Source organism: Elgaria multicarinata, chromosome 12 (assembly GCF_023053635.1).
Source record: "Elgaria multicarinata webbii isolate HBS135686 ecotype San Diego chromosome 12, rElgMul1.1.pri, whole genome shotgun sequence".
Lineage (NCBI taxonomy): Eukaryota > Metazoa > Chordata > Lepidosauria > Squamata > Anguidae > Elgaria > Elgaria multicarinata.
The window spans coordinates 16,387,825-16,400,820 of record NC_086182.1 but is presented as its reverse complement, the minus strand read 5'-3'; the positions used below and the strand labels follow the sequence as shown (position 1 = coordinate 16,400,820).

At 44.8% G+C, this 12,996-nt stretch overlaps 1 protein-coding gene across 1 annotated transcript; it reads right to left on the bottom strand.

Annotated features, from left to right (window-relative positions):
• Positions 1-2,284: 2,284 nt before the first annotated feature.
• STAR (steroidogenic acute regulatory protein) lies at positions 2,285-12,380 on the bottom strand. The gene is made up of 7 exons (XM_063139253.1): positions 12,139-12,380; positions 9,116-9,229; positions 8,844-8,971; positions 7,268-7,426; positions 5,703-5,887; positions 3,807-3,900; positions 2,285-2,983 (listed from the first exon to the last, which is right to left on the bottom strand). Exons 1-7 carry the CDS (start codon positions 12,200-12,202, stop codon positions 2,864-2,866), a joined length of 864 nt encoding a protein of 287 aa, XP_062995323.1. The 5' UTR covers positions 12,203-12,380; the 3' UTR covers positions 2,285-2,863.
• Positions 12,381-12,996: the final 616 nt, after the last annotated feature.

The following is a 12,996-nucleotide window of genomic DNA, read 5'->3' as shown; positions in this document are numbered from 1 at the left end:
TGCTGGTAGAGAGATCACCCGAAACTATGTTCCCTCACAATAAGCCAACTGAAAAGTTTCACAGCCCCACTGTGGTTTGAGCATTAAACATATGTGGTGCGGAAGAAGAGCACGCCGTTCTGGGGTTCTTGCTTAGATTGTCTGCGCGTGTTAAGATCTGTTCATATATGGGCAGGTCTTATTGGGGTGCAAAAAGGATGCTCACATTGCATTATCTACTGCTGTGTGGGTTTGTTTTAAGTGAAGTTAACCAAGTTTGCTTTCTGCAGCAGGGAACAAGTGCAGTCAGATGTGTTTTGGTTACATGAGCCTCGAGTTTTATTTCTGTTGGCAAAAACAGTATGACAAACAAAATAGTTGCATGTAACATTTTAAATCATACTTTTTTATTTTTAGAAGTGTTGACTCAAGATTGTATCAGCAGAGTTGCCTCTTTGTTATACGTAGAGCACTATTTTTTTTTGCTCCTGTCATTCAAATATGCCTTTTAAATTGCTCAGATCCTAAAAAATACAGTCATTCTTTTTCCATATAGCTTGAACTAAGGGCTGTGTCTTAGTGCCCTAAATCTTCGCCCCGGATGACCTGCCGGTTTTTGAAGGGAAGTTAATGCAAGTATGCAAGAGTAAAACAGAAACGGAAACATTTTGCCTTTAGTGTACCTGGCTAGAATAAATATTAAATAAAGCACCTTGTCTTAACTGCAAACAAGGAGAGAAAAAATAAATACCTACGAACTGGATTGTTACAGGTAACTATGGCTAGTGGTGTATTCCAAGGATTCAGGTAATTGAAATAGTAAAAGCTATAGTGAGAAAGGCTGGATAATGGGCCTCCTTCGTGGCCTGGGTCATACTTTTCGGATTAGGGATCACGATTGGGGAACACAGATTCTCAAGGTGAGTTGAGAAGTCTACCTGGTTTATTTTAACCTTACAGGTGACTCTCAGGACCAAATGACATTTAAAATGCAGGTTTTAAAGAACCAATATAGCATTAGCTGTGGAATCTGATAATTATCAAGAGTCCAGCAGGTGTGGAAGGAGAATTTAATGCTTTCCTCCTTTGCTGTGGTTATGAGGAAATTCCATCATCTGAACCTGGCATTTTGGTGAGGGAGTTGAAATGGAGAGAGTTTCCACTTCAACCCCCCCCCTTTTTGCTTCCATTTTTTAAAGGCTTGGGGGAGGGTTTGTCTAAAATTGGGGGTGGGTGGGAAGGTGGAGTTTGTGAACTTCATTAAGGTCCCCTGTCTTCCCCTCTTCTAATTAAAACATTGCAGTCATTGAATAGCTGATTCGTGGAGTCTTAATTAAATCCATTATTGATATTTTAGATGATCTGTAGATTCGACATTTTTAAAAAAAAAAAAATCAAGTGAGCAAGCAGGAAGTGAACGAGGTGAAGCAGAGGGAGCTGCTGCACACCTTGTGCTTTTCCTGGGAGCTGGTGTGGATTGGGTCCACAGGGAGAGGCTAGCAGATGGGCAGTAATGCTGAGGGGGTGGATATGCTTGGGTGGGTACCGACAGCATCCTGCCCAAAGGCCCCCCAAAACCTGAAACAAGCCATGGCCAGGACCAAATATCAAAGCTTTCCTTTGTCTTCTTCTTAAAGGGGCAGTTTGGAACAGAGGAATCTGCCTTCTACCAAGTCAGACAATTTTGTCCGCCTAGCTGTGATCTGACTACCCTCTCCGGTAGCAACTCGCAAGGGTTTCGAGCAGAGGTCTTTCCCCCTGACCCTTTTGTTATGATTTGGAGACACTAGGAATTGAACATGGGCCCTTCTGCATGCTAAGCGATGTTTCCTCCCCTCTCAATTCAGCTGCGAGGAGCTAAGTATCCACGATAGGAAGTGTTGCGTCACAGAGATGCCTGAGCGGACTGGTCCGAGCAAACTGGCTCATCAGTTGGGCCCCCAAAGCCAGAGTGCAGCAGTGGACAGAGCTCTGCCTGAATCACACTGTTCTTAGGTTCTTATGAAATGCGCTGCCTCAATTACAATGCCGTGACTTTGGTTCAAATCTTCCCCCAGCCCTGAACTTCCCAGTCTAGCCTTTGGGCCGGTCGCTGTCTCTTACTTAAGCCTACTCCGCAAGCTTATTGTGAGATAAAGCGGGGTGTGGTTCTGAGCGCCTTGACCAAAGGATGGAATAAAATATATTGGTGTTTTTACATGGTACCAAGTTCTACGGGTATTTACGAAGCAAGAGGAGTGAGGATCGTGGCCTAAGTCGCTGCTGAGATCTATAGCTTGGTATGATGAGGATTAGACCAAGATGCCTGGAAACCTTTCTGTTTTAGGGCGTAGGGCCAGCTAGGCTTGAGGTGAAGATGAAAGATCCCACACACACTTATTCCTTGTTGAGGAACCGACTGGACTGGCTGTTGAATTTTACTTCAACACTGGCTTGCGGTGTGACAACAACATCCAGCGCACCTAAGGGGCAGCACTTGAGCTCAAGGTGAGCTGCGTGGCTGTAGCATCTGCTACCTGAAGTGCCAACCGATCTGTCTTACAGCATAGCAGGCCCTGAGCCCTAAAACAGAAAGGTTCCCAGGCATCTATCATGGGGGATGTAGTATCTACTTCTTCCTGTGTGTTCTCATAAAGTACCATCAACAGATCTTCAAAGGAAACTGCTAGGCATGGTACATCTGCTGCTCTATTGCTTGGGAAGACAAAAACTACTTCTCGGTTAGTATACTAAGAAGCAGCCTGGTCCCTAGCAGGAGAGATGGAGGTGCCTTTCTCTAGAGCGGTAGACCTCAGCTGGCAGAGAAAGCTGTGAGCGAGTGGTCCATGAGCGAGAGGTCATCATCCAGGAGGAACTGAGGTGGGATGGGGAGGAGTGCTTTGCTTCAACAACACACGGCGTGCGCGGAGGCGGAAGCGGTGGTCAGATGGTTACGGAGGTGCTTAGCGAAATCCACCTGGGTTTGGGAGAGGACTTGGTTGATGAGTGTCTTTGGCAGCCATCCCTGGAGGGGAAAAAAGAAAAGCACAATCTACAGGTGAGTTATGTTAAATTGCACCTGCTGAACCATATAGGGACGTTAGAAGCCTCAATATGACCCCACAGGATGCCCAATCAAACTTCTCTGCGTGGTTTTGGGGTGTGGTGGGTGCTCTCTTGTTCTACAAATGCCACAGGCAAAGTACGGGCTGTGTGTCCATCCTGAACTTGCTTCTAATCAGTTCCGCTGGGAGGGTTCTAGCATTATGGAAAGAGGAAGGGGAGCCTTCCCTTTCCAATTTCTCCACACTATGCATCCTATGTACTCAGTGATTCTGTGTAAGTTCAGGTCCAGCCATTGTGCATAAAATCCAGCCTCTTGAGAAAAAAGTCTTTAAAAAGTCAAAAAGGTTCTTAGTCCTTAGGGTGTTTTTTTTATATAGAATATATAAAAATGATTTATTTATTTATTTTTAAAAACCAATGTGAAGACATGTGGGCAACATCAAATGAAGTTCAACGGCATTACTAATGGCCAGAGGAAATCAGCATAGATGTTTGCCCTTCCCTGATAACTAGCAGAAATGAAATAAATTATGGAAATATAGAGGCATATTTGCCAATAATTTGTACTATTCTTTTTACTTTCTTTCTTAGCTCAGAATTCCTACAGCTAACACTGGGTCTTCATTACTGGTACCTTTCCCTTTGTTCAGCAATTTGTGAAAATATGCCCATTAGGTTGCATCAGCAGGAGATAACCCTCACTCCTCTAAACCTGGCAGGGAAATCTCTCTGGTCACATTGACTTATGCTGTGATTTAACCCAGTTCACCATGCACATGTACCTTCAAATCAATGCTGAGAAGCCAAGTTAACTTGGTTTGGGAGGTATCCCCTGCAAGTGGTCGGAGAACCATACATGTGGGACCATTCTCTGCTCTGTAGAAGGAAAGGAGAGCATCACATTAGCCTGATATAAGCTGGCAGGTACATTCCCATAAGCCAGAATCCAATTTATATAAAATCCATCACTTAGGGTAGAACTGGATTAGCTTTCCCCAACCAGATGTCCTCCAGATGTGTGGGACTACAGCTTCCATCATCCCCAGACTACATGCCCAATAGCCAAGCTGGCTGTGGGTGATGGGAGTTTAACACATTTGGAAAGCACCAGATTGGAAAAGGCTGAACCGTAGACATTACAATGAACACAGGGCTACTGCTGATAATGGCAGCACTGTCATCTAATTTCCCTCCCCGCTGCCCAATATGTGGAGTGAATCTCGACATATAAGATGACACCATCCTGCTGTGAGGTTCCCCACCTCTGCTCCACATTATTGGCTGCTGGCAGAACCGAGGAACTTCCCAACATCATGGCATGTAGTGGACATTACAGGGGGTAACTAGGACAAGCCGAACACAGGGATGCCATTTTCAACATCAATCTCGTGTCTGCTCCACCTTCTACGCATTGAACACCACCACTTTCAAGTAGCAAAATCTCTCATGCCCGGTCTGCTGATGTTACCTGTGCCAGACGCAGGCAGCCTTCAGGCTGGAGGGACCTCCTTTTATTTTTTACTACAACCATGTGGTCCACCAGCCTAAATCAGGTGCAAAACAGTAACAGCGAGCAGAACCAGATTCAAAAAAGGTGCTGGAGCAAATTACCTACTGCATCCCATGAGATAAACATTGAAATAACCTGGATTAACCCTGCTGCAGAGCAGGGGTTTTAATTCAAAAATTTACAGCCAGAAAGCAGAGCTGCACAAAGACCCAGGCTAGATCTCCACTACTGCTTTATAGTGGTATTGAAGTGCACTGAGAACTGTTGGGGCACATTACACGTCACATGTACCGCTTTCATAGGCCTTAGCTAGACCTACCTGCTATCCTGCGACAGAGGAGGGAAGATCTCACGTTGCGTTTAACGCGAGATCCCTCCTCTGTTTACACGCGACGACCTCAGAAGGAGAGGTGTCGTGCCCGCCATTTTTAAAATACTTTTTAAAGAGATAGCAGCGCACGAGCGTTTGTGCGCTGAAGGTAAGTGGGGGTTTTTTAATTTAAATAATTTTCCCCGCTCCCCCCGCCCTACCCCCGATGGGCGCAGCTCCAGGTTCTGCGCGAGGAATTGTGCGGAGCCGGGTCAACCAGCGGCACCTGGCCACACGTTCCGCGGTCTTAGGCTCAGCCCGGGACTGCAGAAAAACTGCGGCCAAAGTGGAGGGCGAGATCCCTGGGCAAGGGAGGGATGATCCGTCTCTGATCCCGGGATCCCCTGTGCTTCACGTGGATGCACAGGGACGATCCTGGGGTTTGCCCCATCTAGCGAAGGCCATAGTGTTATTTGCTGCTTTTTATTCCACATTATCCAAAATACTGCAACAAATGCCATTGTGTGTCCTCCCAGGTGTAGACGCACAAGAACGTAACCATAACGGGATTGTAATGATTTTGTCACAAGATGTAAATCTGACCCCAGTCAAAGCCAACCAGTTTATATTCCTATTTTACAAGCAAGGTCATAGGCTGAGAGATAAGCAATTCACACAGGGCCAGCTGTGTTTTACTTGCTCTTATTAAACTCTGGGCATGGGAAAGAAATCAAACAGAGATCTCTCAATAGATCTATCGATAGAACCCAATTAAACGTCTTCCCACCCATGATCTACGTCACTTAAGCAAAGGTGAAAATCAAAGAGTTTTATTTTTATTTTTGAGGATCTCTTTACCTGATAACCCCCTTCTGTTCCGGCATTGCCGCATAGGTGGTGGACATGCCAGCTAGAACGCACGTTGATCCGCGCCTCTTGGAACAACGGACGCTCACAAAGTCTCGCGGGCCGACGATGTTGCCAGGGGTGGGCGCCGCAGTCTCGTGGGTGATCACGGTATCTTGGTTGATTTTCTGCAGGATCTACGGAAAGATCGCCAGGTCAGAGAGGCAGCAGGGGTCTCTCCCAAACGGATATAGATCAGGAGTGGGGAACCTCTTTCAATACAACAAACAAATTCCATTACGGAGAAGCTCACATTCCCGTGATAGGCAGGGCCAGTGCAAAAACTACCAGCATACTGTAGTTCAAAGCTCTTACTGTCAGGGACTAAGCCTTAGAAAATGCATTTTAACCTTTTGGAAAAATTGCACAAAGGCTGAGAAATGGTTGCCAGTCCATTGGCTGCCAGTCCAGGTCCAGGCCTGATTCAAAGTGCTGGTATTAACATTCAAAGCCCTAAACGGCTTGGGGCCAGGCTATCTGAAGGAACGCCTCCTCCCATATGTACCTGCCCGGACTCTAAGGTCCTCCTCAGGGGTCCTCCTCCGTGAGCCCCTGCCAAAGGAAGTGAGGCAGATGGCTACCAGGAGGAGGGCCTTCTCTTCTGTGGCACCCCGGCTGTGGAATGAGCTCCCTAAGGAGGTTTGCCTGACACCTACACTACATTCTTTCAGACGCCAGGCAAAACCCTTTTTATTCTCTCAGTATTTTAACAGTCTATAAATAAATTTTAACTTTGCTGTTTTGAATTTGTATTTTACATTTGTATTTCTGCACTGCTGCTGATTTTATCCTGGCTGTGCTTTTATATTGTATTTTATATCATGGTTTTTATAATTTGTTTTATACTTTGAATGATTTTAATTTTTGTGAACCACCCAGGGAGCTTCGGCTATTGGGCGGTATAGAAATGCAATAAATAAATGAATAAATAAAGAATAAAAATCAATTTCTTGATTTACTGTAAATCATCCCCGGTCTACCAGTAGATCCAAGGTTGGCATCAAGGGTAGGCATGATTGGGCACCTGCCCAGGGCCCACTGACAAGAACCCCCCTGGACCTGCTCCTCCTATTCTCCATTGCAACCTGCTTGTTCACCTGCCTCTCGCTCTGACCTCAGTAAATGGTGATGGTGAGAAGGAGGTGCAGTAGATGCCACTGCCTACTTGCTCACTGGCTTCCGGTAAGTCTAGCCAGCAAGTGGCAGCAATGATGAAAAAGAGGAGGAAAACCAATAGCTGCTGGTGACAATGGTGGTAAGAAGGTCGACTCATTGAGGGAAGGAGTCTATTGAAGGTGTCTTGTCCAGTGGTTCTGAAAAACCTGGAGCCAACACTTAGTAGATTCCAATCTACCTTCCACCCATACTTGCACTACTGGACACCTTTGCTTGCTACTAATAATAACTACAAATACCCACACACACGCTGGGCAAAGCATGTGCTTAATATTCCTTGCCCAGCTGCATCCCCAATGCCTCTCTTTCCTGAGAATGCAGCTCTTTCTGTCTGTGTTTACCTTGATTTCTTTGACATTTGGATTCCAGTCGGCCATCTGTTCCATCCTTTCCACTAACTCTCCGTAGACACAGTCCAGGGGTTGATCAACCACCACCTCGAGCCGGAAGACCTTCCCCACATCTGGGAGTACTTTACTCAGCACTTTGTCACCATTGTCCTGCAGAAAAAGGGAAGGCCTAAAATGTTAGTGTCATTGGTCTGCATAAACCAACACACAAGAGTTCAGAGTGCTGTTAAGTGGAGGATCACATTTGACCACATGCTTTAGTAACCTCCCAACTGGACTTTTCTTATTGGCTGATCCTGCATGCTGTTCAGAAGTTGCAACTGATCCAGATTGTGGTAGCCACGTGGATGACTAGCGTTAGCTGCAGAAAGCATATACACCATGCCAGTTCTATGCAAGCTCCACTAGTTTCCAGTTTTAAACTAACCACAGTTCCTTGTGATATTCAAACTCACATTACTATGGTTTGTTTAAATGATCGTTGGTGAAAAAAAGCCAGGATGAAACCATGGTTCAAATCCAGGCTTGTTCTCAAATCAAAGTTTAAACAAACCACCATTCCCTGACATCACAAGGAACTGTTATAAGTTTAATAACAGAAGCATATGCTTTTGATCTCCTCGTGGGTGTGAAACAGGCACCTGCTAAGGGCTACAAAGGCCATGGCTTGCATTTCTACCTGCAAGAGTGGGCAATCTTCCCTCCGGATGCTGTTGGACCACAGCTCCAATCCTTGAACACTGGCCAGACTGATGGCAGGGGTGGGGGAGCAGAGATTGAAAGCTTCCTTTTTTTATCTTAAACTAAACATGGTACATTGTGATGTCCAAACACAGAGTTTTGTGCTCTGTTTAAATTATGGTTTATGAGAGTAAGCCAGAATCAAACTGGGGTTTTAAATCCAGGGTAGTTCTCATGGTAAACAAACTGTACTTTGCAGAAGAAGCCACAGGGAACCATGCTTAGTTTAAAGCTGGAAGCAGAAGTTTCCAATCTCCTACTCGTGGGTGTGCAAGTGGAGGAGGTGGTGCAAACTCCTGGATTGCTAAACTTTGTTCTTCTAGGAAACTATTATTTGGCTGGGTTCACACCAGATAAGCCACCTAGTGTGGGTTGTTTTTGAACCATGGGTTATCATGTTGTCTGAATGCAGCATGTTTTCACCAGGGTGGGTTATTGTGTTGCCTAAACACCATTTTACATTTTCCATGGGGTTGCTTGTTAACCACTCTGAACAACCCAACAACAAGGCATGAGATCTCAAGGTGGCTTGTTCGAGAATAATAAGCTGCACTGCATGATTAACAGGACACCATGTGGAAAACACACTGTGTTCAGACAACACAATACCCCATGGTGGGTTAAAGTGCTGTGTGAATCCAACCTTTCTCATTCTGTCTGAAGTGAACCTCTTTCTCCTCCCCCTGTTTTTCTACCCTTTAAAAAAATATTGTGACCCCACTGATACAACTAGTAAGATCATATTTGTAATTCCAGCCAAACCTTCAGCCTTTGCAACTGGAATGGAAATAAGTAACAAACACCATCTACAAGGCCGCAAACCTACCATCACTGTCTCTGTTTTCCAGCCCCCTTGGTCTCCAAGAATATTAAGTGATTTCTGAAGAGCCTCCTCTCCTTGTTTGATGTAGGACATCTCCATTTCGCTGAAGGGGTTCTCCTCCAGTCGAGAGCCTGTAAGGTTGGGTTAGGGCACGTTAATTCTCTTTTAAATGAGAAAGTCAATATTTGCCATGATTGACTTCGAATCAGAAAATCTGCAGCCCAAATGAGACCACAAGGGGAAAAAACCCCAACATGTCCTGTTACGAAACTTACTGAGCAAAGAGCTCCTCCTGCGAACTTGGTGGATCCATTTACTAGGACCAGGCCTGCTAAATGCGAATTTATTCAACTCCTGGATGATTGCAACTGCCGCTTGTCTCTTCAAGCCTAAATAGAGGAAAATATAAAATTGGAATAATAATAATAATAATAATAATAACAACAACAACAACAACAATAATAATAATAATAATATATAATATAAAAAATATTTATTTCTTACCCACCTCTCCCTGTGGATCGAGGCAGGGGACAATGTTAAATACAAATACCATAAAATACGTAAAACTGATTAAAACATATGAAAAGGGGACCATGACAAACATGACCACTTGTTTTCATTCTACCCAGAAACTCTACCTGGAACCACAGAAGAAGGGGAATGTCCATCTGTGGTCGTGGCAAAGCGGTTGGGCAGCATGTTGGAGAAACTCAGTGGACCCATTCAGAAGGCACCTTAAACCATGGCTTTAGGCATGGTGGTTAAGACAGAAAGCCAGGCCGTGTTCAGAAGACACCTTAAACCACGGCGAATAAGGCATTTTGCTTTATTCACCATAGCTAAAGCTTTGGTTTAAGGTGTCTTCTGAACACGTCCCGGCTTTCTGGCTTAACCACTGTGGTTAAAGCCATGGTTTAAGGTGTCTTCTGAATGGGGCTGGTCTGTGCCGGAACGCAGAATGTACTGTGTCTCCAGCTGGACAGTAGCCACAGTTTGCTTTAGGAGGACTGTTTGCAGGGGCAGCCTTAGCAGCAGATGTTATGGGGCAGGGAGTCCACAGAGCTGTGTAATGCCTCACGATCTCTTCTGTGCCCCTTAAGCTAGCGAGGTGCCCTCAATTATGGTCCTATTGCCAGTGGCAGGATCTACACTACTGCTTTATAATGGTACAGGACGGTATAGACAACTGTTGGGGCCCAGGACACATTCCATATACCATTTTCAAGTTGCTTTTGAAATGTATTATCCTGCTTGGTGTAGATGTGGCCAGTGCTGAATAAGATTAAACTGCCAGCCTGGTCATGCTTTCTTGCATGTGCTGGGGGTGGGGGGGGTGGGGGTGGGGGAGCCATCTTGGCCTCCGTTTCAGACAGAAAAATGTCTTTCACCAGCCATGATTTGTGGCATTTTCTATTAGTTCTGAACTGCCCAGAGAGCCTTGGCTATTGGGCAGTATATAAATGTAATAAAATAAATGAATAAAATTGTTTGTACATTTAAAATTTCTGGGGTTTTTTTGCGGGGGGTGCCTCCTTTTCTTCTTTTCTTATTTATTGTAAAAACAACCTCAGGTAGTTTTAAGGGTTTGTTTGTTTGATTGATTTAAAGTAGAAAAACTGCTCTGGGGAGAATTGGATTCATGTCCTCGTGGTTGGACTATATCTCCCATCATTACCACCAGCAATGATGGCTAGGAATAATGAGAGTTGTAGTCCAACACAACTAGAGGGCACAGGATTGAGAAAGGCTGGCTAAAATAAAAGTGAAGAAAATAGTACCCAAAGTTAGTACTGCAGTGGAAGAGAGTTTTACACTTTTGCTATGCACCATTTTCTAGACAATAAATTGCTCTATATACATATACACCTCTTTTTTTTTTGTCTCGTAGGGGACAACACACATGTACCGTATGGGCGGTTTGAAAACGCCATGAGAGAAAAGAGTTAACTTCCCTACACACACCATCCTTCTCCCAGCAAAATGGCTCTCAACTAAATGCCCCCACCCCAAGCTATGACTGCTGCTGCTGATACTGATACTGTGGGAGATCCTGATCACATTGAGTTGGGCCCAACAGTCTGGGATGTAGCCTTCTCCAGTAAACAGCACTGTGTGACATCCATCTAAGTAAAATTATAAATCAGATTATGCAGAAAAGAAGGTTCATGCACTCTCATCAGCAGAAGGAACTTGTGTTAGAGAAAAATGCATCATGACACTCCTTTGGCTCTATTTTAGAACTTTGCAATGGCTTCCACTTGTTTTCCTGCATCCAATTCAGCTTTTGGGTCAAACCGCAAGTCACGGCAACTGTATGAAAGCAGTGGAGGGTGGTGACTCTGATGTCAGTGGGGCAGTACATCAGTTTTCAGTTGGAATTCTAAAGGAGCTACCCAAGATACTTCCACACCTTGGAGAGCTCCTTGAGAATTCTGCCTGGTTCTGACTGAAACCCAAAGCAGATTCAATACCCAACTGTCATTGGAGGCACCAACCTCCCCTGCTTCTTGTTCAAAAAGGGATTTGGAGAGTGAAACAAGAGGCAGCAGGAACTGGTCAACCACCCTCCCAACCATATTCCCCAGCAAGTGGTGTATATAGGCTTACAGCCTCTGATATTAGAGGTAGCACATAGCCATCAGGACTAGTAGCCATTGATAGGCTTCTCCTCCAGGGATTTATCCAAACCCCTTTTAGAACCATCAAAATCCCATAGTATAACTATGTATTGTGTGAAGAACTTCCTTTTATCTCTCCTGATTCTCACACCAATCAGCTTCATGGGAGGACTCCACTGGGTTCTAGTATTTTGAGAGAGGGAGAAAAATGTCTCCCTCCCTATCCACATTCTCCATACCATGCATCATTTTGTACACCTCTATCATGTCTCCCCTCAGCCTCCTTTTCTCCAAGCTAAACAATCCCAGTTGTTGCAACCTTCCCTTGTAGGGGAGATACTGCAGCCCCTTGATCATTTCAGCTGCCATTTTCTGCACTTTTTACAGCTGTACAACACCTTTTTCTTTTTCTTTAGGTGTGGTGACCTCCACCACCTCCTCCTCCTCCTCCTCCCACTAATAATAATACCGTATTTCTTCAATTCTAAGACACACTTTCCCCCCCATATAAACATCTCTAAAAATGGTGCGTGTCTTAGAATCGCAATTGTGTCTTAGGGGTTTTTTTTTTTCTGTTGGTACTGAAATTAGTGTGCGTCTTACAATCGATGGCGTCTTACAATCGAAGAAATACGGTAATAATAATGACAGCAGCAGCTGTTTTTGCATGTCCTTACCTGTCATATTGTGTAGGTGTCTGTACGAGATGCCGGCACAGAGCTTGAAAGTCGCTGGCAGCATTGCGGTGATTCGGAAGAGTTGCGACGGCTTTGCTGTTGATGTTGATGTTGTTGCCGTTTCGTTGGAATTCTCTTTGGACTCTGGCCTTAAATACACCAGCTGAAGGATGCTGTTTTTGTCAGCAGAGAGATAAGAGAATACATCACTTACAGCAGGCTGGCTGACGCCAAGGTCAAACAACCCATCACCTCATGCGTTGGGGGGGGGGCGGACAGGGGGAAGGCGTGGATATCTCAAAGGGAAGCCCCATCCCAGGACAGAATCCCCGAACCTTTTATGCCAACGTACTTGAATTGGGGATTGCCATCTCTTTTCTGAGCAGGGTTGCTGTGCTTTTTAAAAGGCTCCATGGCAAATGAATTCAGCCACTGAAACTTTCCCCTTCACTCTGTTGGTGGAATATCTGCTGCTTGCCCAAGGGTTAAAGGCACAGCAACCTGCCTTTGGGTGGGAAATTGGCAGGAGACGTAGTAATCAGAGGCAACAAGTTAAATACCTTCGCTGGAGGTATTTAAGCAGATCCTGGACACCCATCTGTTGGGGTTACCACAGTTGCACCCAACTTTGTAAATCTTGCATTGAGCAGGGAGATGAACTAAAGAAACTCCAAGAACTCTCCCAGCAATGCAGTTCTATGATTCTATTAGTTCATTTCTGATTTATTTTTAAAATGTTAATCATACCTGAAAAAGAAAAGGAAAATATTTTATTCCCCCTAGGACAGCTTGCAAGGTAATAAGATTCAAATGCGATCAGTAAAAAATATAATCACCAAAATACGCAAAAAGACACTT